This window comes from Triticum aestivum, chromosome 7B, assembly GCF_018294505.1.
Source record: "Triticum aestivum cultivar Chinese Spring chromosome 7B, IWGSC CS RefSeq v2.1, whole genome shotgun sequence".
In the NCBI taxonomy this organism is placed as follows: domain Eukaryota; kingdom Viridiplantae; phylum Streptophyta; class Magnoliopsida; order Poales; family Poaceae; genus Triticum; species Triticum aestivum.
The window spans coordinates 751934585-751957469 of NC_057813.1; the positions used below are offsets into that span (position 1 = coordinate 751934585).

Genomic DNA, 22885 nt, shown 5'->3' on the forward strand with positions numbered 1-22885 from the left:
CGGTAACGCTGCAGATACAACTCAAACTTTTCCCAGTTAAAGGCCCAAACCTCACCCCAGATATTTGTCGCAACAGTAGTCCATTCGTCAATGTAAGGGGTAATGCTCTTAAGCCAATAAGCCATGGACTTGTTTCCTCCTAGGCGACTGTCCCTGATATAGATTATACTGCCATGGAGTCTCATGGCCATCGTTGACCGTAAGGCCGGTGGATATGTCCTGCTCCCATGCAGAAGGAATCGGTACCTCCACTTCATTCTCAGAATTTTCAGAATCCAGTTCCTCCACCAATCCATCCTCGTCCTCTTCCTCCATCACCCTCTGCATTTCATCCCCTTCCTCATCCTCATCAGCAAAACTAGAACCAGCTAATATTATCGACTGGCTACTCTGCCCAGTACCAGGACCACAAACATTGTGTGGCACGTACTCCGACTCTTTCTCGGGTTGGCTAGCATACACATCTTGTGGCTGTGACCCGGATAAAACAATCTCGGTCGCCACTTCACCGCCCTGACCGGTTCCATACCCCCTGTGGAGTTGTACGGCATTCTCCTCCTTCGGCACAGGTTGCACAAGTACATATGGGTGGATTCTTCGGTCTCGATAGCGTCTTAACAGGGACAACCAATGTTGGCTCCTATCTACCGGCGTCAACTCCCACTTGACATTTTTACAAGATTTGGTCCACAATGCGTGAATACTGACAGAACATACTTCAGAATCCAGCCCGAAACTAGTTGTCAACCAGTACTTCAATTGTCTAATGTCCAGTCTGTCCGGGTCTGCTAGTGTCATGACGCCATTTTTAAACTCGCTAAGATCAACTCCCAACTCATTATATCGAACGTTACCAGCGCCGTAGTAAACAGTCAAATTTACTGATTCAGACATTTTCACCTGTCAGACATTGTCATCTTCTCATTAATCACAACGAACACTAATATTACCCGCTACAATAACTACGCGCTAAAATGCCACCACAAACATATTAACACTAACTAATAAACTATACAATTTAGAGAAAATTTGTGACGCCATGGTTATACCTTCGAAGCGTGCGTCTCTTCTGGTCACCGGCACCGGCCACTGGACAACGGCAGCGCCGCCCACTCGACGACCGGAGGTTCAACTCCGGTCACCCCCCAAGCTGCTGCTGCTCCTCACCACCTCCTCCTCCACAGCTGCTGCTCCTCCTCACCACCACCTCCTTCCCAACTGGACCTCCTCCACCCCACCATGGCTCCTCCCCCAAGTGCACAAAAAACTATCCCATAACAAAAAAAACACCGTAGGCCGGTGGAGAATGCTATGATCTATCTATTCTGTGCCTTGGTTGTGTAAATGAGTGCAAATTGGAGGAGATCAGGGAGGAGACGGGAGATCTACAGAGAAGAACGAGAGGAACGAGAAAGAACAGAGGCGAGCACGAAGAGGAAGGTGACAACGGGATTGGCCTTATCCAGACCTTTTCGGTCTAGGCCTGGCCGAAAAGCTTTTCGGCTGCGGGCTGGCCGAAAACGGCCCATTTCGGTCTAGGCCTGGCCGAAGCTACTATTTTCGGCCCACCCTCACCCGACGAGACCTCTTCGGCCCAACTGAGGCTCATTTCGGCCTACAGCTGGACGAAAAGTCCTTTTCGGCCAAGTTCTGGCCGAAAACTACCACTTCGGCCACCACGAGACCGACAGGGTCATATTTTTGATATATTGGCAATGGGTACTATAGTTTCCGAATTAGCTATAAAAAAGGTGATAGTTTTGAAAAAAATCGCCAAGCGCTGGCTCCGCCACTGGTTGCAGACTCCCTTCTTGAAATAACCCTTGCAAAATCATGCATAAGAATATTAATGTCAAAGGAAGTTTGTTTGCTCGAAGAGAAGACTTCTTCATTTGCTTCAACATGCTCAAAGAAGCCTAGGTTCACAGAATTTTTGCATAAGAACATGTTTTTTTATTCATAGATTTTTTTTGTTCATGAGAGAGAGGCGGGGATGTCAGACATTCATGAGAGAGGCGGTCCGGTCGTCGGACATGTCATGTGGCATTTTTTTGGTTCATAGAAAACTCCGTGTTCGGTCCGGCTGGCCTCCTCCTCTCTGTCCTGTTTTTATTTATATACTCCCTTCTTGAGTATATATAAATGATGATTTTTTCCCGCAGATGATATGTAGTGTATATGATGATATGTGTGTGTATGTATGATGATATGTCCTGATTTTTCATAAAAAAATTCATATATATGATGATTGCATTGATAAAAAAGGGTAGATAATATAAAAATGGTTTGATTTTTAATAGCCGACGGTGAAAACAAAAATCTCACCTATGAGAGGAAATGACCGGCGGTTGACTTCCCCTCTCGATGATATGTTTCAATGGACAACATCGATGAATGTAGAATGACCGATGTTATATTCTAGATAATTCAGTATAAGAAGATTCCAAGAACTAACATCTAGCATTGCTATTGTAAGCGAGTGCATTATGTTCTTTTTCACAATTAATATATAGGATGCTTAAAAAGGTTGGTACAGGACAATACAAATACAAATATGATGTTTAAAAAAATGCACTTACAAAAGTACCAGTTTGCTAATTTCTTGGTCATGTACTTCTGTAACTTGGCTTACAAAAAAATGCACTTAAAATGCACTTACAAACTATCATTTTGGTCTTTGAATAATTCTTTGTGCTTTTATGGTTCTAGATAAGATTAAATAACATTTTGGTCACTTGGGCTTGATTCAGGGGATAAGCAACTCATCCGGCCACTCCCATCGCTTCTTGATGCCGGCCATGGCGCCTAAGAAGAGGTCGTACGTCTGCGAGAGCTTTTCGCCGTGCTCAAGATCGATGGGAGGAGATTGTCAGCAAATTCTGCAAGGGAGATGCAGAGAAAAGGGCAGACATAGAGGAGATCTGCAATAGGTTTCCCAGCTTGAAGATGTGCGTCGACCATGCTAGGGGCCTCATCGTCGTGGCTACGGATGATGAGAAGAAGACGATGTTCCCCCGCGACCGTGGAATTCCTCCTGTCGCTGTATTCCTTTGGGCTATGAATGAAGCGGAAAACTCACCAGATCCACGTCAGCGTGCTAGGTGGTACGAGTACCGCCCCCGCCGTCGCGCCCCTCCAGCTCCAGTGGAAGGTCTCGTCGGCGTCGTGGTCGCTGTACCAGCTGCTGTGAAGCAGGTGATTGTCCACTCTGACAGCAAGGGAGAGAGCAGTGAAGATGAGGAGGAGGAGGATGAGGAGCCAGGTGCGGACGTGGTGGTGGAGGTGGAGGACAACAACGAGCAGGAGCAGCTGGTGGTGGAGGACGACGGTGAGGGGGAGGTGGCGCAACAGCTGCAGCCGCCTGCCGACGACGACCTGTACATGGTAGCGCCGGGGATCCCGCAGCTCGGCGACATGAGCATGCCAATCGACGCGGAGACCTACATCCGCGTCGGCATTCGCCACTCTGACTGGATCAAGAAGATGAAGGAGATGCAGAAATAAAAAAATGCGGTGAGTGTCAGTTAGACAAGTGTCAGTGTTTATGTTCAGTATGCTGAACCTGTTATGTACTGCAGCTATTTAAGCATTGTCAAGTTGTTATGTACTGGAAGTGAAGTTGTTATGCAATAAGATGTTTAATTAAGTAGAAATGTTTTCCTCTCTGTTGCATTCCACAAAATTATAGTAGCATAAGAGAGGATACTTCTCTATATACGTATAGTAGCTAGCGTCAACCAAGCACGGAGATAAGAGAGGACACTTCTCTCTATTAGCTAGCTAACACAATACGAAACCCCTAAATTAACCCTCCAAAACCCGTAAACCCCCTTAAAACCCCCCCAGATCCTGCCAGCTGCTGACGCGTGGAGGCCTATTGGTCCCGGTTGGTATTACCAACCGGGACTAAAGGTCCTCCTGCCTGGACGCCCCGTTGCGGCCACGTGGAGCTCTTCTGTCCAGGTTCATAAGTTTTTTTGAGACAACGTCGCGAGGCTTTATTAATTCGTCACAATGTTTACAGGGACGGAAGGTAGATTCCCGGGATAGCCTAACCAGACACGGCGGCCACCACCGAGAGATAAAGCATACCTCGCTAAGTTGTGAGCTTCATAGTTGGAGCTCCTAAATTCATGTCTAAAACTGCAAAAATCAAAAGATGAGGAATGGGCTATTATTTCATGTACAATTGCACCATAGCTCGCCGAGTTATCCTTCTGTAGATCCTCCACTACCACTTTGCAATCTGACGCAACTTCAATCCTTCGCAAATATAGATCGTCTGCCAGTGCCAAAGCTTCTCTGATTGCTAACCTTCGAGGGTCGGTGGGTCTACAATGTTTCTGAAACCAAAAGTGGAGGCACCGATGAACATACCTCCTTGGTCTCTGCATATCACCCCAATATACCCGAATCCCTGCCTAGATACAGCTGCGTCAACGTTCATCTTAGCATTGCCTGCAGTCGGGGGTATCCACCTTGTTGGGTTCTCAGTTCTTTGCATCGTCACCCCAGGGTTCTTGGCATTTATCACCTGCAGCTCCCCCAAGTAACTAGATATGAAACTACTCACTGAGTGGGGTGATTGATAGATGTTCTCATGGATGGCCTTCCTCCTGACTCCCCATATCGCCCACAATGAGACCACCAACGATCAAAAAGCTCCTTAGTTAGTATTTCATGAATCGCAAACAACCAATCCTTCGGGTTCTCCTCTCCCCGCTCTAGCATGTGATGCACCAACTCCTCGGGGGCCAGCGCCCATACACTTGCAGCCATGGGACATAAGATCAGTGCATGCTTCCATGTATCCACGGCTCCGCAGAGTAGGCAAGTATTTTTTGTTGCCATGTGACGGTGCTCCAAAACAGTCCCTGTTGGCATTGACTGCCTGGCTAAACGCCATAGAAACAACTTAAGCTTCAAGGGGACTTGGATGTGCCAAATCAAAGACCAGTTGTTGGATTCGTTGTACTCATATGAAGTCCCACCCTCCTCGCTTAGCTATGCATCCCTGCTGTGCTTTGTCTTGAGAATCATGTGATAGGCAGATCGGACGCTGAATCTTCGTCTAGGATCATGATGCCACGCCCAGAAATCCTCGACTCGGCGCGTGCAAAGTGGGATTTTCAGAATTGCCTCGGTGTCAAAATGAGTGAACACCGTTCGAACCAAGCCCTCGTTCCAGCAAGCAGAAGTACTATCGATGAGTTGTGCGACTCTCTCAGGAGGATTTGGGACCAGAGATGTTATAGGGCGCTTGAAACTGTCTCGAGGAATCCAGTTGTGTTGCCATATCTCCGTTGATGCTCCATCTCCTATTCTACGCACCACACCTTGTGCTAGGATATCACGCCCATCCAATATTGCCCTCCATATCTGAGACGGGTGTGCTCCAAGTTTGGCTTGAAGTAAAGAGCATTCCGAGAAGTACACCGCCTTGAGGATTCGAGCGCTGAGAGATGTGTCATCTGTGAGTGTGTGCCATGCCTGCCTTGCTAACAATTCAAGGTTGAAAATTTCCAAGTCTCGAAAACCCAGGCCTCCCAAGTGCTTCGGCATGGTTAAGATATCCCATGCTACCTAGCTAGGTTTCCTCTTCCCTTGCTTAGAGCCCCACCAGAATTGTCGAATAATCAAAGTGATACTATCACAAAGACCCCTTGGCAATCTGAAGCACGACATCGAATACACGGGGATCGCTTGGGCTACAGATTTAATTAAAACTTCCTTACCAGCAGGAGACAGTAACTTCTCCATCCATCCTTTAATCTTTTCCCAGACTCGGTCCGTAGATATTTAAACATACCGTTCTTCGAGTGTCCAACATCCATCAGCATACCCAGGTAACGTTCACTCAAAGACTCGTTTAAAACTTGCAAGTTGGTCTTAATAGTTTCTCTCAACTGTGCAGGGCAGCCCTTGCTAAATAAAATTGAAGATTTCTCATTGTTGATTCTTTGTCCCGAAGCATTACAGTAAATATCAAGTAGGTTTGACACCTGAATTGATCCTTCCCCACTGGCCTTGAATAGCAACAAGCTATCATCTGCAAACAGGAGATAGTTAACGGTAGGAGCCGAAGGAGCCACCTGAATACCTGTTAGAGACGACCGAGAACTTGATTAAAGGAGGCTTGAATGACTCAAGCTTTTCACCATTGAAACATACCGAAAATGAAACTGAGGATACCATGCATGCCCATAACAATATCTATCCAGTGTTGATCAAAACCCAATTTTGTCATGATACCTCGCAGGTATGTCCATTACAATCTGTCATATGCCTTCATCATGTCCAGCTTCAAAGCACAAAAACTGTTGGATTTTGATCTCGACCTCTTCATAAAGTGCAAGCATTCATAAGCACATATGATATTGTCTGTGATAAGCCTTCCAGGATCAAATGCAGATTGTTTCTGAGAGATTATGTCAGGTAAGATAACTTTCAATCTATTAGTTATCACCTTTGAAGCTATTTTATACAGAACGTTGCACAAACATATGGGACGGAATTGAGCAAGTACCTTTGGAGTAGTTACCTTGGGGATTAAAACAAGCACAATGTCATTTATGGATTCTGGGCTCTCCTCGCCGTTCACAATTCTCAGCACAATTCTTGTTACTTCATCCCCACAAACTTCCCAATGTCTCTGATAGAAGTGGGCAGGAAAACCGTCGGGCCCCGGAGCTTTGGTTGGAAACATTTGAAACAAAGCAATCTTGACTTCCTCCTTGGTGTATATCACACAAAGATTAGTATTCATCGCTGCTGTTACCTTGCGAGGCATGTGATCAAGCACTGCCTCCAAATTTTGAGCATGGAGGACCTGCGCCCCATCCCTAGTTTATGACATCACGAAAGTTGTCATGTGTCTCCCACATTGTCTCATATCTGAAAGGACGTCTAACACGATCAGCCGTCCCAGCATCCAGCTCGAGCAACAACGGGGAATAATAAGATGTAACACCCGTCAAATGTGTGACCGAGGCTAAAGGAAACATCGCCAACCACTCTGCATTCACTAGCGCCCAATCGAGTCTGCACCTTGTGAAAGTTCCTCATGCTACTTTCTTCTCGAAGGTCCAAAAATTACATTTATAGCCCAAGTCGAGCAACATGCGAACATCTAAAACATCATCGAAAGGCTTGCATTTGAGCGTTGCTTCGTTGTCCCACACCATGATGCTCATCTGGACGTAAAACTTCGTTAAAATCACTCACACATAGCCAGGGGAGAGTGCTCAAAGTGCTAACTTTTTTCAAAGTTGCCCTGGTTTGGTGCCTCAAGTGTGTCTGTGCCTCACCATACACGCGTGTCATCCTCCACTTCTCCCTGCCTTGTTCCTCAATGGAAACATCTAAATGATAGTCAGAGTAACCAAGAATCTCAACATTTATTGAATCATTCCAAAACAAGCCAATGCCTCCACTTCTACCTCGACTACTTACAACATAAGATTTATCAAAGCCCAAAGTACCAGCTAGTGATTCTACCCTACCGCTTTCCAGTTGTGTTTCAACAATGCATAAGAGGGTAGGGGCAAATTGCCTCGCAAAATCACGAAGCTCTTGAACTGTCGCAGCTTTGCCCGCACCACGACAGTTCCAGCAAAAGATATTCATTGGGCCCGGCGGCGCTCCTCGAAGGAGCCCGCCAAAGAAGAGACGGTCTTGCCAAGACCGCTAATGTTTTCCAAGTTGTCCTTCCCTGCATCTGAACTCATCTTGGTCCTCTTTAAATCTTGTTAGCTGCTCGGGCTAGCTGGAACAATTGAGCGTGCTGGTAGCAAAAGCATCGCTCCCTGGCTTGCACCGCTTATCTTGTTATTCCCTGGTTGCGTCACCTGTTGCGCGTGGGCTGGTGCCCTCTTTCTGCTGTTATCAACTTCATCCATGACGGTGTCTGAAGCACTGCCAGTTTCCTCCTTCCCATCGCTACCCTTGTCATGATCAAACCGAGGGCCGGTTGCATGACCACCCCGGCTGCCTCTCCGACCACCTTTGCGGCCTCGTCCCCCTCCTGGACCCTGTCTGGTTCGCATAACCCACGAAGCTCTCAGATCTTTGAAAACCAAAGCTGATGGTGGGTGAATTCCATGGCCATGCTCTTTGAACTGATGAGCATGCCACACACCGCACACCAATCCGGGAGTTTTTCATATTTGAGCCTATAAATATGGTGCTTCCCGTCCCTTATCATCAAGACAACATTCCTCAGTGGCTTGTTGACATTGATCCGAACCCATATCCGATGGAAATTTTCCATGAAATCTTGTGATTGTGGCTCGGCATATAGGACTTCTCCAACCTTTGCTGCTAAAGATGGGCATACAAGGGTGGCACATCATGGATTTGCACCCAAATCTCAATCATATCAAGCAGGACCGTAGATGGTTTAGCCAACCCATCAGACGGTTTGAGTATCACAGCATCACCCCGGAAGTGCCACGGGCCATCACGCATTACTCTCTCCCAATCACCTAGGCAAGAGAACTGCACAGTGTATAGATTATCTTCCAGAGGTTTGAACTGCAGCTCCTGGGCTAGATCCCACGCAGCTCTCATGTTTTTGAAAAACCAATATTGGTTGTATGTCTTTGGCGAGTGAACCTTAGCCAGCGCTATCCATCGCGCTGTCTCATCCGGGGCCTCTTCTTCATTGAAAACCACGTCGTCTAGGTCCTCCACCCGCAGACCTAGTTCCTTCATCAGCACAATCACATCATCCGGATCCGTAGGTCCCGTACTCGACCCCGAAGCTCCGCCTGATGCCATGACTTTTCGAACCCTAACCCGATCAACAACGTATCGGGCCTTGCAGGAACCCTAGAAACCTCCTTCTCTCCCCACCCCGCCCAGATCGACGAGCCCTGGCGCAAACAATCGCGAGAGAAAGGACTAGGGAAGGAAGCAGGGTCAGGGAAAAACCAGGTCCCAACGGCGGCGACCGAGATCGCCCCGAGAGGAAGAAAACCCTAGTGAGAGAAAAAAAAACCCTACTCCCGGTTCGTAAGTGAACTGGGACTAAAGGGTTTGGGCTTTAGTCCCGACCCTTTAGTCCCGATTTCTGAACCGGGGCTAAAAGGCCTCTGGAATCGGACCAAATGGGCCGTTTCTACTAGTGTATGGAGGCATACACGAACACAAATCTAAGGCTAGCACGAACACGAAAGAAACGCGAACACGAAACCGAGGCATACACTGATACACCAACGGCTAGACTCATATGGAGGTCTTTGTTTCACACAAATCTAAGGCTCGACCAACACTCGGTCTGACATTTTTTTTTAAACTGTCCGTGCTGGTTTCAGAGCCAACATGTAGCTAGCTATAGTAGGATTCGAAATAGTGGCCGCCTCGGGTTAGCTAGTGTACTATATATACATCTAAACACACCGTGAAAATTGAAAAGCAATACACAAAGCACCAATTAGCCAGCTCTCGCCCCAAGCGTAGGCTTAGCTTCCGGCCGGCTACCCGTCGTGTACATACGTACGCTTCGTCGCCATTGCCGCACGTACTCGTCAGATTGGGCCAACAGCAGCTGCCAAGCTCGGAGAGAAAAACCTAGCTAGCGGCCACCATGGCACCAGGACCGCTGCCGGAGTATCATTTGAGAAAAAAAGGACCGCCGCCAGCCCTCCCGGACGAGCTCGTAGGAGAGATCCTACTCCGCATCCCGCCCGACGACCCCGCCAGCCTCCTCCGTGCGTCCCTCGTCTGCAAGTCCTGGAGCGAGGCCGTCTCCCAACGCTGGTTCCGGCGCAACTTTCACAATCTCCATCCATCACCCACCGTGCTCGGGGTTCTTCATGACTGGCACGATGAGGCCATCCCTACCTTCATCCCGGCCACCGCGTCGCCGTTCGCCCTCGCCACCCCCGACCGCTTGCTCTAGCAGGCCGTCGACTGCCGCCACGGCCGTGCCCTCTTCCTCTCCAAGGGTCGTACCGAAGAATTCATCGTTTGGGAGCCAATCACGGGTGCCCAGCACCGCGTAGCTGTGCCCTTGGCCTTCCAGTTCGGCCACACCACGGCAGCCGTGTTCTGCGCAGCGGACGGGTGCAACCACCACGAATGCCACGGGAGTCCCTTCCGGGTGGTCTTCGTTTCCTCCATCTATGACAAAGACGCTGACGACAACCCGTTTACCACGTCGGTGTGCGTCTACTCGTCTGAGGCTGCAGCCTGGGGAGAGCCGACCTTAATGCACCACGAATTCATCGTGGACTTCACATATTATTCCAGCGTGCTTGTTGGGAGGTCTTTCCTGTACTTCATGACATGTTGTGGGTTTATCCTAGAGTATGACTTGGCAAGACATGGGCTGACTTGGTTCGACACACCAGACTCTTGCTACTCTAAGGGTTGGCCCACTTGCAACCTCATGCTGGCGGAGGAAGGTGGACTGGGACTCGTCGAAGAATTGGATCCCCATCTGCAATTGTGGTCATGGGAGGTGACGGATGCCCGATGGGTACCAGGCCGAATCATCTACCTGGAAAGTTTCTCCCTAAACGGTGCTCCAGTGAGTGCATCATGTCCGGCGCATGTGCTGGGCTTTGCCGAGGGAGCAAACACCATTTTCGTGACCATGGCTGCTGGCCTCTTCGCAGTCCTAGTACAATCAGGGAAGGCAACCAGGGTGTGTGATGATCATGGATACGGTAAGCTGATTCCGATCGTCGGCCTTTACACTCCTATGCCCCGAGGTGAGCACATCAGAAAATTGTCGGCTTCGAGTGGTCAGCTCTCCATCAATGGAAACTTCCCTGAGGGAGGTTAGGTTTGGGTATTTAGCTTGTGCCCATGGGATGGTTGATCCAGCTTGAAATGCATCACTACCACCTGTCAAAGACAATTCATGTTCTGCATACATCATACGCCTCCAAGGACTAGCTATCAGACATGTGTACATGAGTTAATTTGGAAGTGTGAGGCACGGGGGGCATATAGGCCTAGGGCGGGGATTTTTTTTCAATGTTTCAACAGATTTGTATAAGGGTAGTGGAAAAAGATTGTCGGCGTGGACCTTTCAAGCTTTTTTTTTTTTGCGGGGATGGACCTTTCAAGCTGTACTCTCATATATAATAATAAGACATATGACCAGGCCTTGTACACAATTTAAATCCCTAGATTCCCTTTTGTGAATATTGGAACTTGTAAAGGAATTATTTTTCTTATGTCGGCATAGAACTTTCAGGCTTGTAACATAAAAGGAGATATATGGCCAGGCGTTGTCCACCATTTTAATCTGTGTAGGTTCCCCTTAAATTTTAGAACCACGATTTGGCATCGTTAGGTTGAAACAACGTATTAAACGTTCCCATGAAGTTTATGTTTACCTTTTTTGTTAGGTTTGTGTGGCCATCACGACATCATGCCAACGGCGAACGAAGCATTGTACAAAATAAACATTTCATGATTCTTTGATCTTGTGTGGATGCCGCATTCTATCTTTATATAGTCGTTCTTCTGGCTTCTATTTCCATGTGTTTGGTGTTCTTTCTGGTTTGGCAGCTTACCTTGCGACGGTTGCAACCAAAGATTTTATGTTCCCACTCCTTGAGGTGGGAGGCACATGAGGTTCTTTGAAAGCCTCGGAAGAGGTGTATTTGACAAATTTAGGTTCTCACTCTTTTGATGAAGGCGCTGGCTACGACCTATATGCCCACGTCGGCATGCGTCTACTCATCCGAGACTGGCGCCTGGGGCCAGCCGACCTTAATGCGCGATAGATTCCTCATGGACTTCGAATACTTTTCGAGCGTGCTTGTTGGGAGGTCTTTCTTGTACTTCATGACATGTGGTGGGTTTATCCTGGAGTATGACCTGGCAAGGCATGGACTGACTTGGTTCGACACACCAGACTCTTGCAACTCTAAGGGTGAACCCACTTGCAACCTCATGCTGGCGGAGGAAGGTGGACTAGGACTCGCCGAAGAACTGGATCCGCATCTGCAATTGTGGTCATGGGAGGTGAAGGATGCCCGATGGGTGCCTGGCCGAATCATCTACCTGGAAAGTTTGTCCCTAGTAAATGGTGCTCCACTTGGTGCAAAATGTCCGGTGCATGTGTTGGGCTTTGCCGAGGGAGCAAATGTCATTTTCGTGACCACCGCTGCAGGCCTCTTCGCAATCCAAGTACAATCAGTGCAGGCGACCAGGGTGTGCGATGATCATGGATATGGTAAGCTGATTCTGATCGTCGGCCTTTACACTCCTATGCCCCGAGGCGAGCGCTTGCCGGCTTCAGGTTGTTAGCTCTCCTTCAATGGCAACTTCCCCGAGGGAGGTTAGCTTTGGGAGTTGCTGTTGAGTTGTAATAAGGTGACTGTCCTGTAGTACATGTAACGTGTGTTTCCGTTGTAACTGTAGAACCTAGTCTTGAGGACTGCTAGCTAGCTAGTCCTAAGGAACCTCCTTGATCTATGTCCCATCGCCCCTGTATTCATTGAATGTTCCCCATGAGCGCTATGTCCTTCTAAAGTTTAGAAACAGCGTCATATTTTCTCAGTTTTGCATTCCAAACTATATTGTTCGAATATATACGCTTACAGAATAACATACCTGTTTCCTTAGTTCAGGACCGACAACGAGTATATATATACATCTTGTTCTGTGTTCAAATGTACATGCAAACATTTGGTCTCCATCTCGGTTGGCTGCAGTGTTCTTCTCCCTTCCTTCCCCGGCCCTTCATGTCATGCATACAACATTCATCGCTGAGGAATGTACTGACTGATTCGCCGCATTGACTATCCAACTGACCAGATGAAGAGCTCGAAGGCAGATGTCGCGACACCGCCCTGCTTCTTTCTATCTAGCCTAACCTGACCATCTTCATCTTGCTTTGTTGTTTCTTCTAGGTCTGGTTATTTCTCAGTGAATACGGTAAGAGCAGCGATCTCCCGTACGCGACAGGGAGCGCCAGCACCTTCTTCACCTTCCCAACATAGGCCCTCCTGGTGAAGTTGTTGTAGTCGTTCGCTTCGATCTCGTCGAGGATCTGCCGGTATAGCAACAGAGAGGCCCAAACCTGCAATGCAATGCAAAACCATATTATCACTCTACTGATACTTCTTCCATTTGAGCCCCTAATTTTTTTTCAATGACTATACCAAGTGGGGGGGGGGGGGGGGGGGGGGGGGGGCGACCCCCCCATAAACTACACATAGCTTCATTTTTGCTACTGATAATTAACAATGATGAGATCTATATGTAGTTTTGTTTCACATTCAAGTCGTGGCTTTAGGGCACTTACTGGCCACCGGCTCTCCTTCCTGAGCTCGGTTACCCCTCGCTCCGCCTCCTCGAAGAACATCCTCGCCCTCTTGATCTGCCTCTTCATGAATTTCCTCCACTTGTCGGTGACGACCCCTTTGAAGATGTCTTCATCGGAGAGCTCTGCCTCTGCGAGCTCGTCTTGCGGCAAATATATCCTTCCTCTTCTTGCACTGGGAAATTATTCGAAACACCAGAACATTCAGGATAGTGCTATCTCAAAATGTCCATATCATGATTGTACAACGAAAAACCATTGCACTGTATTGGTAGTGAGTGAGTGGCTTACTCTTCTCCGACATCCCTGAGTATGTTGGTGAGCTGGTTCGCGAGCCCGAGAGCCAGAGCGGCGCCATAGACGCTCTCAGCCGTCGCCTTGGACTCAGGCGCAATGCCCATCACCGGGACACTCATCAGCCCCACGGTGCCCGCAACATAGTAGCAGTACATGTAGAGCTCGTCAAAGTTCTTGTACCTCGCCTTCTTGAGGTCCGTCCGCATCCCGTCGATCATGTCCTTGTCCTTACTACTGTACTATATATACATCTAAACACACCGTGAAAATTGGAAAGCAGTACACAAAGCACCAAGGCTAGCTAGCAATTAGCCAGCTTGGGCTTAGCTTCTAGCCGGCTACCCATCGTGTACATACGTACGCTTCGTCGCCATTGCCGCACGTACTCGTCAGATTGGGCCAACAGCAGCTGCCAAGCTCGGAGAGAAAAACCTAGCTAGCGGCCAGCATGGCACCAGGACCGCTGCCGGAGTATCATTTGAGAAAAAAAGGACCGCCGCCGGCCCTCCCGGACGAGCTCGTAGGAGAGATCCTGCTCTGCATCCCGCCCGACGACCCCGCCAGCCTCCTCCGTGCGTACCTCGTCTGCAAGTCCTGGAGCGAGGCCGTCTCCCAACGCTGGTTCCGGCGCAGCTTTCACAATCTTCATCCATCACCCACCGTGCTCGGGGTTCTTCATGACTGGCACGATGAGGCCATCCCTACCTTCATCCCAGCCACCGCGTCGCCGTTCTCCCTCGCCGCCCCCGACCGCTTGCTCTGGCAGGCCGTCGACCGTCGACAATTAGGGAAGGCAACCAGGGTGTGTGATGATCATGGATACGGTAAGCTGATTCCGATCGTCGGCCTTTACACTCCTATGCCCCGAGGTGAGCACATCAGAAAATTGTCGGCTTCGAGTGGTCAGCTCTCCATCAATGGAAACTTCCCTGAGGGAGGTTAGGTTTGGGTATTTAGCTTGTGCCCATGGGATGGTTGATCCAGCTTGAAATGCATCACTACCACCTGTCAAAGACAATTCATGTTCTGCATACATCATACGCCTCCAAGGACTAGCTATCAGACATGTGTACATGAGTTAATTTGGAAGTGTGAGGCACGGGGGGCATATAGGCCTAGGGCGGGGATTTTTTTTCAATGTTTCAACAGATTTGTATAAGGGTAGTGGAAAAAGATTGTCGGCGTGGACCTTTCAAGCTTTTTTTTTTTGCGGGGATGGACCTTTCAAGCTGTACTCTCATATATAATAATAAGACATATGACCAGGCCTTGTACACAATTTAAATCCCTAGATTCCCTTTTGTGAATATTGGAACTTGTAAAGGAATTATTTTTCTTATGTCGGCATAGAACTTTCAGGCTTGTAACATAAAAGGAGATATATGGCCAGGCGTTGTCCACCATTTTAATCTGTGTAGGTTCCCCTTAAATTTTAGAACCACGATTTGGCATCGTTAGGTTGAAACAACGTATTAAACGTTCCCATGAAGTTTATGTTTACCTTTTTTGTTAGGTTTGTGTGGCCATCACGACATCATGCCAACGGCGAACGAAGCATTGTACAAAATAAACATTTCATGATTCTTTGATCTTGTGTGGATGCCGCATTCTATCTTTATATAGTCGTTCTTCTGGCTTCTATTTCCATGTGTTTGGTGTTCTTTCTGGTTTGGCAGCTTACCTTGCGACGGTTGCAACCAAAGATTTTATGTTCCCACTCCTTGAGGTGGGAGGCACATGAGGTTCTTTGAAAGCCTCGGAAGAGGTGTATTTGACAAATTTAGGTTCTCACTCTTTTGATGAAGGCGCTGGCTACGACCTATATGCCCACGTCGGCATGCGTCTACTCATCCGAGACTGGCGCCTGGGGCCAGCCGACCTTAATGCGCGATAGATTCCTCATGGACTTTGAATACTTTTCGAGCGTGCTTGTTGGGAGGTCTTTCTTGTACTTCATGACATGTGGTGGGTTTATCCTAGAGTATGACCTGGCAAGGCATGGACTGACTTGGTTCGACACACCAGACTCTTGCAACTCTAAGGGTGAACCCACTTGCAACCTCATGCTGGCGGAGGAAGGTGGACTAGGACTCGCCGAAGAACTGGATCCGCATCTGCAATTGTGGTCATGGGAGGTGAAGGATGCCCGATGGGTGCCTGGCCGAATCATCTACCTGGAAAGTTTGTCCCTAGTAAATGGTGCTCCACTTGGTGCAAAATGTCCGGTGCATGTGTTGGGCTTTGCCGAGGGAGCAAATGTCATTTTCGTGACCACCGCTGCAGGCCTCTTCGCAATCCAAGTACAATCAGTGCAGGCGACCAGGGTGTGCGATGATCATGGATATGGTAAGCTGATTCTGATCGTCGGCCTTTACACTCCTATGCCCCGAGGCGAGCGCTTGCCGGCTTCAGGTTGTTAGCTCTCCTTCAATGGCAACTTCCCCGAGGGAGGTTAGCTTTGGGAGTTGCTGTTGAGTTGTAATAAGGTGACTGTCCTGTAGTACATGTAACGTGTGTTTCCGTTGTAACTGTAGAACCTAGTCTTGAGGACTGCTAGCTAGCTAGTCCTAAGGAACCTCCTTGATCTATGTCCCATCGCCCCTGTATTCATTGAATGTTCCCCATGAGCGCTATGTCCTTCTAAAGTTTAGAAACAGCGTCATATTTTCTCAGTTTTGCATTCCAAACTATATTGTTCGAATATATACGCTTACAGAATAACATACCTGTTTCCTTAGTTCAGGACCGACAACGAGTATATATATACATCTTGTTCTGTGTTCAAATGTACATGCAAACATTTGGTCTCCATCTCGGTTGGCTGCAGTGTTCTTCTCCCTTCCTTCCCCGGCCCTTCATGTCATGCATACAACATTCATCGCTGAGGAATGTACTGACTGATTCGCCGCATTGACTATCCAACTGACCAGATGAAGAGCTCGAAGGCAGATGTCGCGACACCGCCCTGCTTCTTTCTATCTAGCCTAACCTGACCATCTTCATCTTGCTTTGTTGTTTCTTCTAGGTCTGGTTATTTCTCAGTGAATACGGTAAGAGCAGCGATCTCCCGTACGCGACAGGGAGCGCCAGCACCTTCTTCACCTTCCCAACATAGGCCCTCCTGGTGAAGTTGTTGTAGTCGTTCGCTTCGATCTCGTCGAGGATCTGCCGGTATAGCAACAGAGAGGCCCAAACCTGCAATGCAATGCAAAACCATATTATCACTCTACTGATACTTCTTCCATTTGAGCCCCTAATTTTTTTTCAATGACTATACCAAGTGGGGGGGGGGGGGGGGGGGGGGGGGGGGGGCGACCCCCCCATAAACTACACATAGCTTCATTTTTGCTACTGATAATTAACAATGATGAGATCTATATGTAGTTTTGTTTCACATTCAAGTCGTGGCTTTAGGGCACTTACTGGCCACCGGCTCTCCTTCCTGAGCTCGGTTACCCCTCGCTCCGCCTCCTCGAAGAACATCCTCGCCCTCTTGATCTGCCTCTTCATGAATTTCCTCCACTTGTCGGTGACGACCCCTTTGAAGATGTCTTCATCGGAGAGCTCTGCCTCTGCGAGCTCGTCTTGCGGCAAATATATCCTTCCTCTTCTTGCACTGGGAAATTATTCGAAACACCAGAACATTCAGGATAGTGCTATCTCAAAATGTCCATATCATGATTGTACAACGAAAAACCATTGCACTGTATTGGTAGTGAGTGAGTGGCTTACTCTTCTCCGACATCCCTGAGTATGTTGGTGAGCTGGTTCGCGAGCCCGAGAGCCAGAGCGGCGCCATAGACGCTCTCAGCCGTCGCCTTGGACTCAGGCGCAATGCCCATCACCGGGACACTCATCAGCCCCACGGTGCCCGCAACATAGTAGCAGTACATGTAGAGCTCGTCAAAGTTCTTGTACCTCGCCTTCTTGAGGTCCGTCCGCATCCCGTCGATCATGTCCTTGTCCTTACTACTGTACTATATATACATCTAAACACACCGTGAAAATTGGAAAGCAGTACACAAAGCACCAAGGCTAGCTAGCAATTAGCCAGCTTGGGCTTAGCTTCTAGCCGGCTACCCATCGTGTACATACGTACGCTTCGTCGCCATTGCCGCACGTACTCGTCAGATTGGGCCAACAGCAGCTGCCAAGCTCGGAGAGAAAAACCTAGCTAGCGGCCAGCATGGCACCAGGACCGCTGCCGGAGTATCATTTGAGAAAAAAAGGACCGCCGCCGGCCCTCCCGGACGAGCTCGTAGGAGAGATCCTGCTCCGCATCCCGCCCGACGACCCCGCCAGCCTCCTCCATGCGTACCTCGTCTGCAAGTCCTGGAGCGAGGCCGTCTCCCAACGCTGGTTCCGGCGCAGCTTTCACAATCTTCATCCATCACCCACCGTGCTCGGGGTTCTTCATGACTGGCACGATGAGGCCATCCCTACCTTCATCCCAGCCACCGCGTCGCCGTTCTCCCTCGCCGCCCCCGACCGCTTGCTCTGGCAGGCCGTCGACTGCCGCCATGGCCGCACCGTCTTCCTCTCTAAGGGCCCTACTGAGGAATTCCTGGTGTGGGAGCCAATCACAGGTGCCCAGCAGCGCGTACCTATCCCCGTGGCGTTCCAGTTCGGCAACACCACCGCAGCCGTGTTCTGCGCAGCTGACGGGTGCAACCACTACGACTGCCACGGGGGTCCCTTCTGCGTGGTCTTTGTCTTCTCCGTCTGTGATGAAGACGCCGGCTACGACCTATATGAGACGTCGGCATGTGTCTACGAATCCGAGACTGGCGCCTGGGGTGAGCCGACCTTAATGCACAACGAATTTATCGTGGACTTCATATATTATTCGAGCGTCCTTTTCCAAAAAAAATATTATTCGAGCGTGCTTGTTGGGAGGTCTTTCTTGTACTTCATGACATGTGGTGGGTTTATCCTGGAGTATGACCTGGCAAGGCATGGACTGACTTGGTTCGACACACCAGACTCATGCCATTCTAAGGGTGAACCCACTTGCAACCTCATGCTAGCGGAGGACGGTGGACTAGGACTCGCCGAAGAATTGAATCCGCATCTGCAATTGTGGTCAAGGGAGATAGTGGATGGCCGATGGGTGCCGGGCCGAATCATCTACTTGGAAAGTTTGCCGTCCCTATATGGTGCTCCCGTGGGTGCACAATGTCCAGTGCATGTGTTGGGCTTCGCTGAGGAAGCAAACACCATTTTCGTGACCACGGATGCTGGCCTCTTCGCAGTCCAAGTAAAATCAGGGAAGGCGAGCAGGGTGTGCGATGATCATGGCTACGGCAAGCTGATTCCAATCGCTGGCTTGTACACTCCTATGCCCAGAGGTGAGCACTTGAGAAAAGTGGCGGCTTCCAGTTGTTAGCTCTCCTTCAATGGCAACATTACTTCCCTGAGGGAGGTTAGCTTTGGGAGTTGCTGTTGAGTTGTAATAAGGTGACTGTCCTGTAGTACATGTACGTGTGTTTCCGTTGTAACTGTAGTACCTAGCTAGTCCTACGGCACCTCCTTCTCCTTGTACATTTATGTCCCAGCTGCTTGTAGGAGAGATGTGTACTCGACGCGTTTGTTTGACAACTGGATCGCTGTTTTTTGTTCTCCTCTTGTCCGATCGATGCGTTCGCCAACTACGGAGCTCGGATAATGCATGCGTGCGTGCCTACGTACTCTCTCTCTCGGATAATTTCGTCCGTTTTTGTCCGCCCGTCGTCCGTCCACTTCGTCCATATTATTTTTTATAATTCAAAGAAGTTTTGCTCCTCGACTTGGGCCTGCAGGCTAAGTTTCGCTCCTCGACTTGGGCCTGCAGGCTGTCCGTTCACCTCGCCCACCAGTTTCGTTCATGTCCGGCTTCCTACGTCGTCACATGGGCCAGAATTTTCTCCTTATGCATATAATTAATAGTCCCACCTTGCTCCTTTAAATCAAATCCTACCATGTTATATACGTTCGTTTGCAAGAAGGCGACTGATAGGTGCTTTCGGCTGGTCCCGTGTGGGCCGTTCGATCTGCTTAATACGGAGCCCCGCACCTTCTCCCCCGCCTGAATCAGTACCCCACTCCATCGCGCCCCCGCATCTCCTTTTGCGACGGTTTCAGTATATCTCATAGCCGGGTGTAACACTGATTCCAGCAAAAAATCTCACAAAACAACAAATCTCTGTCAAAAAATGATTGTAGCAAAACACACAGCCATTTCTAGCAACAATTTAATCTGGTTCCAGCAAAAATCCTACAAACAACAAATGCAGCAAAAATTCGCCTCACCGCCATAGCTCAGGAAGAGAGTTTGGTTCCAGCAAAAAAAAATCATTGGTTTCTAGCAAACAGGATCACCGGTTGTAGCACCTAGCTCGCCGAGCCCCATTACAAGCTGGGGGAGAAAGGCCGGTTCCAGGAAAAAAAATTGCTGCTTCCAGCAAAATGGATCACTGGTTCCAGCATCGTGGGATTGTGCTCGCTTGCCGCATGACCGTGGTAGCACTCCTCGTCTCGGGTGGCAGCACGTTGTACCGGTGGTTGCAGCTCCTCTGCGGCCGGTTGCAGTACGCGACATGGGGGCGCGGTGTAGGGAGATGCCAATTCCAGCTTGCCGTGGCGCCGCTGCAGCATCCCGCGGAGCGGGGGCCAGGGTGCCATTGCAGCTCGCCGGGCCGCCATTGCAGCATCTTGCTTAACGGATTCTGTCACCAGGAGGCGGATCTGCTGCCTTGGGCTCGCCTGAGGAGTGGAGAGGACAAGGAGGATCAGCAGTGGAGTCACATCGGCCGGGATGGGGGAGATGGAAGAGGAGGAGAAAGAGAAGCGTCTCGTGGAAGGAGAGAGGTTGAGCGGTCGATAGCGATGGGAAAGGATAAGGTTGACTGGTTGAGCGGTCACGCGGCGTGCAGGTGGCTTACTAGCGAGTATATCTAGCCAAACAGGCCGGTTTTGGCGGGCCGGCATATAGCCCGCGTGCCTGGCCCGTCATGGGCCGACACGGCACGAGGCTACGTGGGTCGTGCCTGGGCTGCGAGGCCTGGCATGCGTGCCAGCCCGGCATGGCACGCCCAGTAACGGGCCGGCACGGGCACGGCCCAGCTTGGCACGCTTTATGTACGAGGGGGAGGGAGCGGGGCATGCTAGAGAGCCGCTGGGCTCTTCGATCGAGGGAGTGGGGGGGGGGGAGGGGCAGCGAGGGGTTAGGAGGGTTTAGGGGGGGGGGGTAGTGGGGTTTTGGGCGGGGTTTGGGCATATTTGGGGCTGTTTAGGTATATTTTGTCTCAAATTTGAATATTTGAACGTTGGAGGGCAAATTTGGTCTAAAAAATGTCAGTTTTTTGCTATAAAAAGGGATGCACACCTCTCCCATTCCTCACACTCGAACCTCCTCTTCCTCTCTTTTCTCACACTCAAATATGGATCCCATGGGTAGTGATCCTGACCGGTACAATTTCAATACTAGTGATTTAGATGTGGACATCCCTGAGTTTATCGATCCCACAACCCACAATACCACATATCCTTCTTCCAACGAATATGGAGCATCTGGCAGCCAATCCACTACCCAGTCCAGTACCTTCACCACCACTGGGAGGAGTTCACTGAAGAAATAGTGGTGGAGGATGCGGGGGGGGGGGGGGGGGGGGGGGGGGGGGGAGGAACCGGCCACCTCAATAGGCACATCCTCATGCAGCAGAACAAGGACAAGGAGTCTGCGGGGACACATGCCACGCTCAAGTTCAACCCTGATGGTACGGTACACAATTTCACCTATGATCCTACTCTACATAGAGAAGGAATTTGTTGTTTAATTGCTTCTAATGATTTGCCATTAGGTTTCGGTGATTCTGAAAGTTTCATCGAATACATTCAGACTGTTCATACTCCTAGTTTCAAACCAGTTTCTAGACAAACTACAACTAGGGATATGAAAAAATTATGCAAAACTATTCTTCAGACAATAAAAGATGATTTTACTACGTGCACTTTTTCTGTCGCTTCAACATCTGATATCTGGAGTGGTCGGGCAAAGCAAGACTACATTAGTGTGGTCGCTCTTTATGTTAACAAAAAATTGGGAACTGCAAAAAAGAATTATAGGGTTCAAATTAATTGACAAAGCACATACTGGTGAAAACATAGCTCGGGTTATACTTAATGTTGTGTCAGCATTTGGTCTGAGCGACAGGATATTTGCAGTAACTTTGGATAATGCTTCATCAAATACAACTGCAATGGAGAGCCTCAGTCCTCTATTTTCCGTATATGCTGCATCTTTTTTACTGCATCAACGTTGTGCTTGCCATATAATTAATTTTATTGCTAAATGTACTATTAAGAGATGTGAGAGACCCATTGAGATTTTACGTAATGCAATTTCTTATCTTGATAACTCTAATCAACGAATTACTAGTTACAGGATATATTGGATAGCAATAGAAAAAAACTCCGCATAAGTATAATCTAGACATGCCTATTAGATGGAACTCTACATATATGATGCTTAAGGCAGTCATCCAAGACGAAGTACAATTCTCGGGATGGATTAATGCAAATATGGGGAGAGAATATATCACTGATGATACTTGGGAAGTTGCTAAAGATTTGCTCAAGTTTTTAGAAATATTTTATGATGCAACAGTTTCTTTGTCTGGAGTTTACTATCCCACATCTCCTTTAATGATGCTTATGGTTATGGTTATGGTTATGTTCAGTTACATTTGGTGTCTCTTCTATAATTCTATTAATGGAATCTTGGGAGCCCTCATGTTAACTTTTAAAAAAGGTTAACCTTAGTGTGGGATGTGGAATTCCCTTTCTGTGGCTTAGCTGTTGGTGTTTTCTCTTTGTTGTGTTTTCTCGCAACCTGCTCCTTTTATGTTTTTCGTTATTTTACGCAATCTATCTGGTGTTCCAGAGGGTGGAGGGCCTTGTAAAGCTTTCAAAATAAGTTGGGCCTTGGGGTCTTTCCTCCAAAATACACCTAATATTATTTTATTTTATTTTCTCAGTCATGCATATACACTACTAAGAAATTATATATGCTCTTATCAGAGCCGAGCGAGCCGGTGACTGTACTGGGTGGGCCAATATAATAAGTTATGCTCTCTGGTTTTCCCGATTTCTGGAACCTTTTAGAAGTTTTGTGTCCAGTTTTTTTTTTTCATTACTGCTTTTTGCAGGATTTTTTTACGTTCAGTAAAATCCAAAATAGTTCCTAATTTTAGAAAATGTTCATATTTAATTTTTCACCATTTCTATTTTTCTGAACTTTTAATAAATGTTCTCTCATTTGAAAAA

The 22885-nt window shown here is 48.6% G+C and overlaps 3 protein-coding genes and 2 pseudogenes across 3 annotated transcripts; 3 read left to right on the top strand and 2 right to left on the bottom strand.

The window, feature by feature from the left end:
- Nucleotides 1-9433: 9433 nt before the first annotated feature.
- LOC123163219 (uncharacterized) lies at nucleotides 9434-10936 on the top strand (annotated as a pseudogene).
- A 1723-nt stretch (nucleotides 10937-12659) lies between these two features.
- Nucleotides 12660-13800, bottom strand: LOC123161365 (phytoene synthase 1, chloroplastic). The gene is made up of 3 exons (XM_044579207.1): nucleotides 13577-13800; nucleotides 13268-13460; nucleotides 12660-13042 (listed from the first exon to the last, which is right to left on the bottom strand). Exons 1-3 carry the CDS (start codon nucleotides 13798-13800, stop codon nucleotides 12869-12871), a joined length of 591 nt encoding a protein of 196 aa, XP_044435142.1. The 3' UTR covers nucleotides 12660-12868.
- A 221-nt stretch (nucleotides 13801-14021) lies between these two features.
- LOC123158750 (uncharacterized) lies at nucleotides 14022-16002 on the top strand (annotated as a pseudogene).
- A 392-nt stretch (nucleotides 16003-16394) lies between these two features.
- On the bottom strand, nucleotides 16395-17538 carry LOC123156220 (phytoene synthase 1, chloroplastic). Its single transcript, XM_044574371.1, has 3 exons — nucleotides 17315-17538; nucleotides 17006-17198; nucleotides 16395-16777 (listed from the first exon to the last, which is right to left on the bottom strand). Exons 1-3 carry the CDS (start codon nucleotides 17536-17538, stop codon nucleotides 16604-16606), a joined length of 591 nt encoding a protein of 196 aa, XP_044430306.1. The 3' UTR covers nucleotides 16395-16603.
- A 221-nt stretch (nucleotides 17539-17759) lies between these two features.
- LOC123158751 (uncharacterized) lies at nucleotides 17760-18968 on the top strand (the record flags this gene model as incomplete). The annotated part of the gene is made up of 1 exon (XM_044576619.1): nucleotides 17760-18968. A coding segment is annotated over one exon (1209 nt), but the record flags the coding sequence as incomplete, so codon positions are not given.
- Nucleotides 18969-22885: the final 3917 nt, after the last annotated feature.

Excerpts from the sequence above, each read along its gene's own strand:
- LOC123161365 (XM_044579207.1), bottom strand. The coding sequence starts at position 13,800 with ATGATCGACGGGATGCGGACGGACCTCAAGAAGGCGAGGTACAAGAAC. Across the intron at positions 13,461-13,576 it reads CTCAGGGATGTCGGAGAAGA|TGCAAGAAGAGGAAGGATAT; the intron begins GTAAGCCACTCA and ends ATAATTTCCCAG. Across the intron at positions 13,043-13,267 it reads GGAAGGAGAGCCGGTGGCCA|GTTTGGGCCTCTCTGTTGCT; the intron begins GTAAGTGCCCTA and ends ATTGCATTGCAG.
- LOC123156220 (XM_044574371.1), bottom strand. The coding sequence starts at position 17,538 with ATGATCGACGGGATGCGGACGGACCTCAAGAAGGCGAGGTACAAGAAC. Across the intron at positions 17,199-17,314 it reads CTCAGGGATGTCGGAGAAGA|TGCAAGAAGAGGAAGGATAT; the intron begins GTAAGCCACTCA and ends ATAATTTCCCAG. Across the intron at positions 16,778-17,005 it reads GGAAGGAGAGCCGGTGGCCA|GTTTGGGCCTCTCTGTTGCT; the intron begins GTAAGTGCCCTA and ends ATTGCATTGCAG.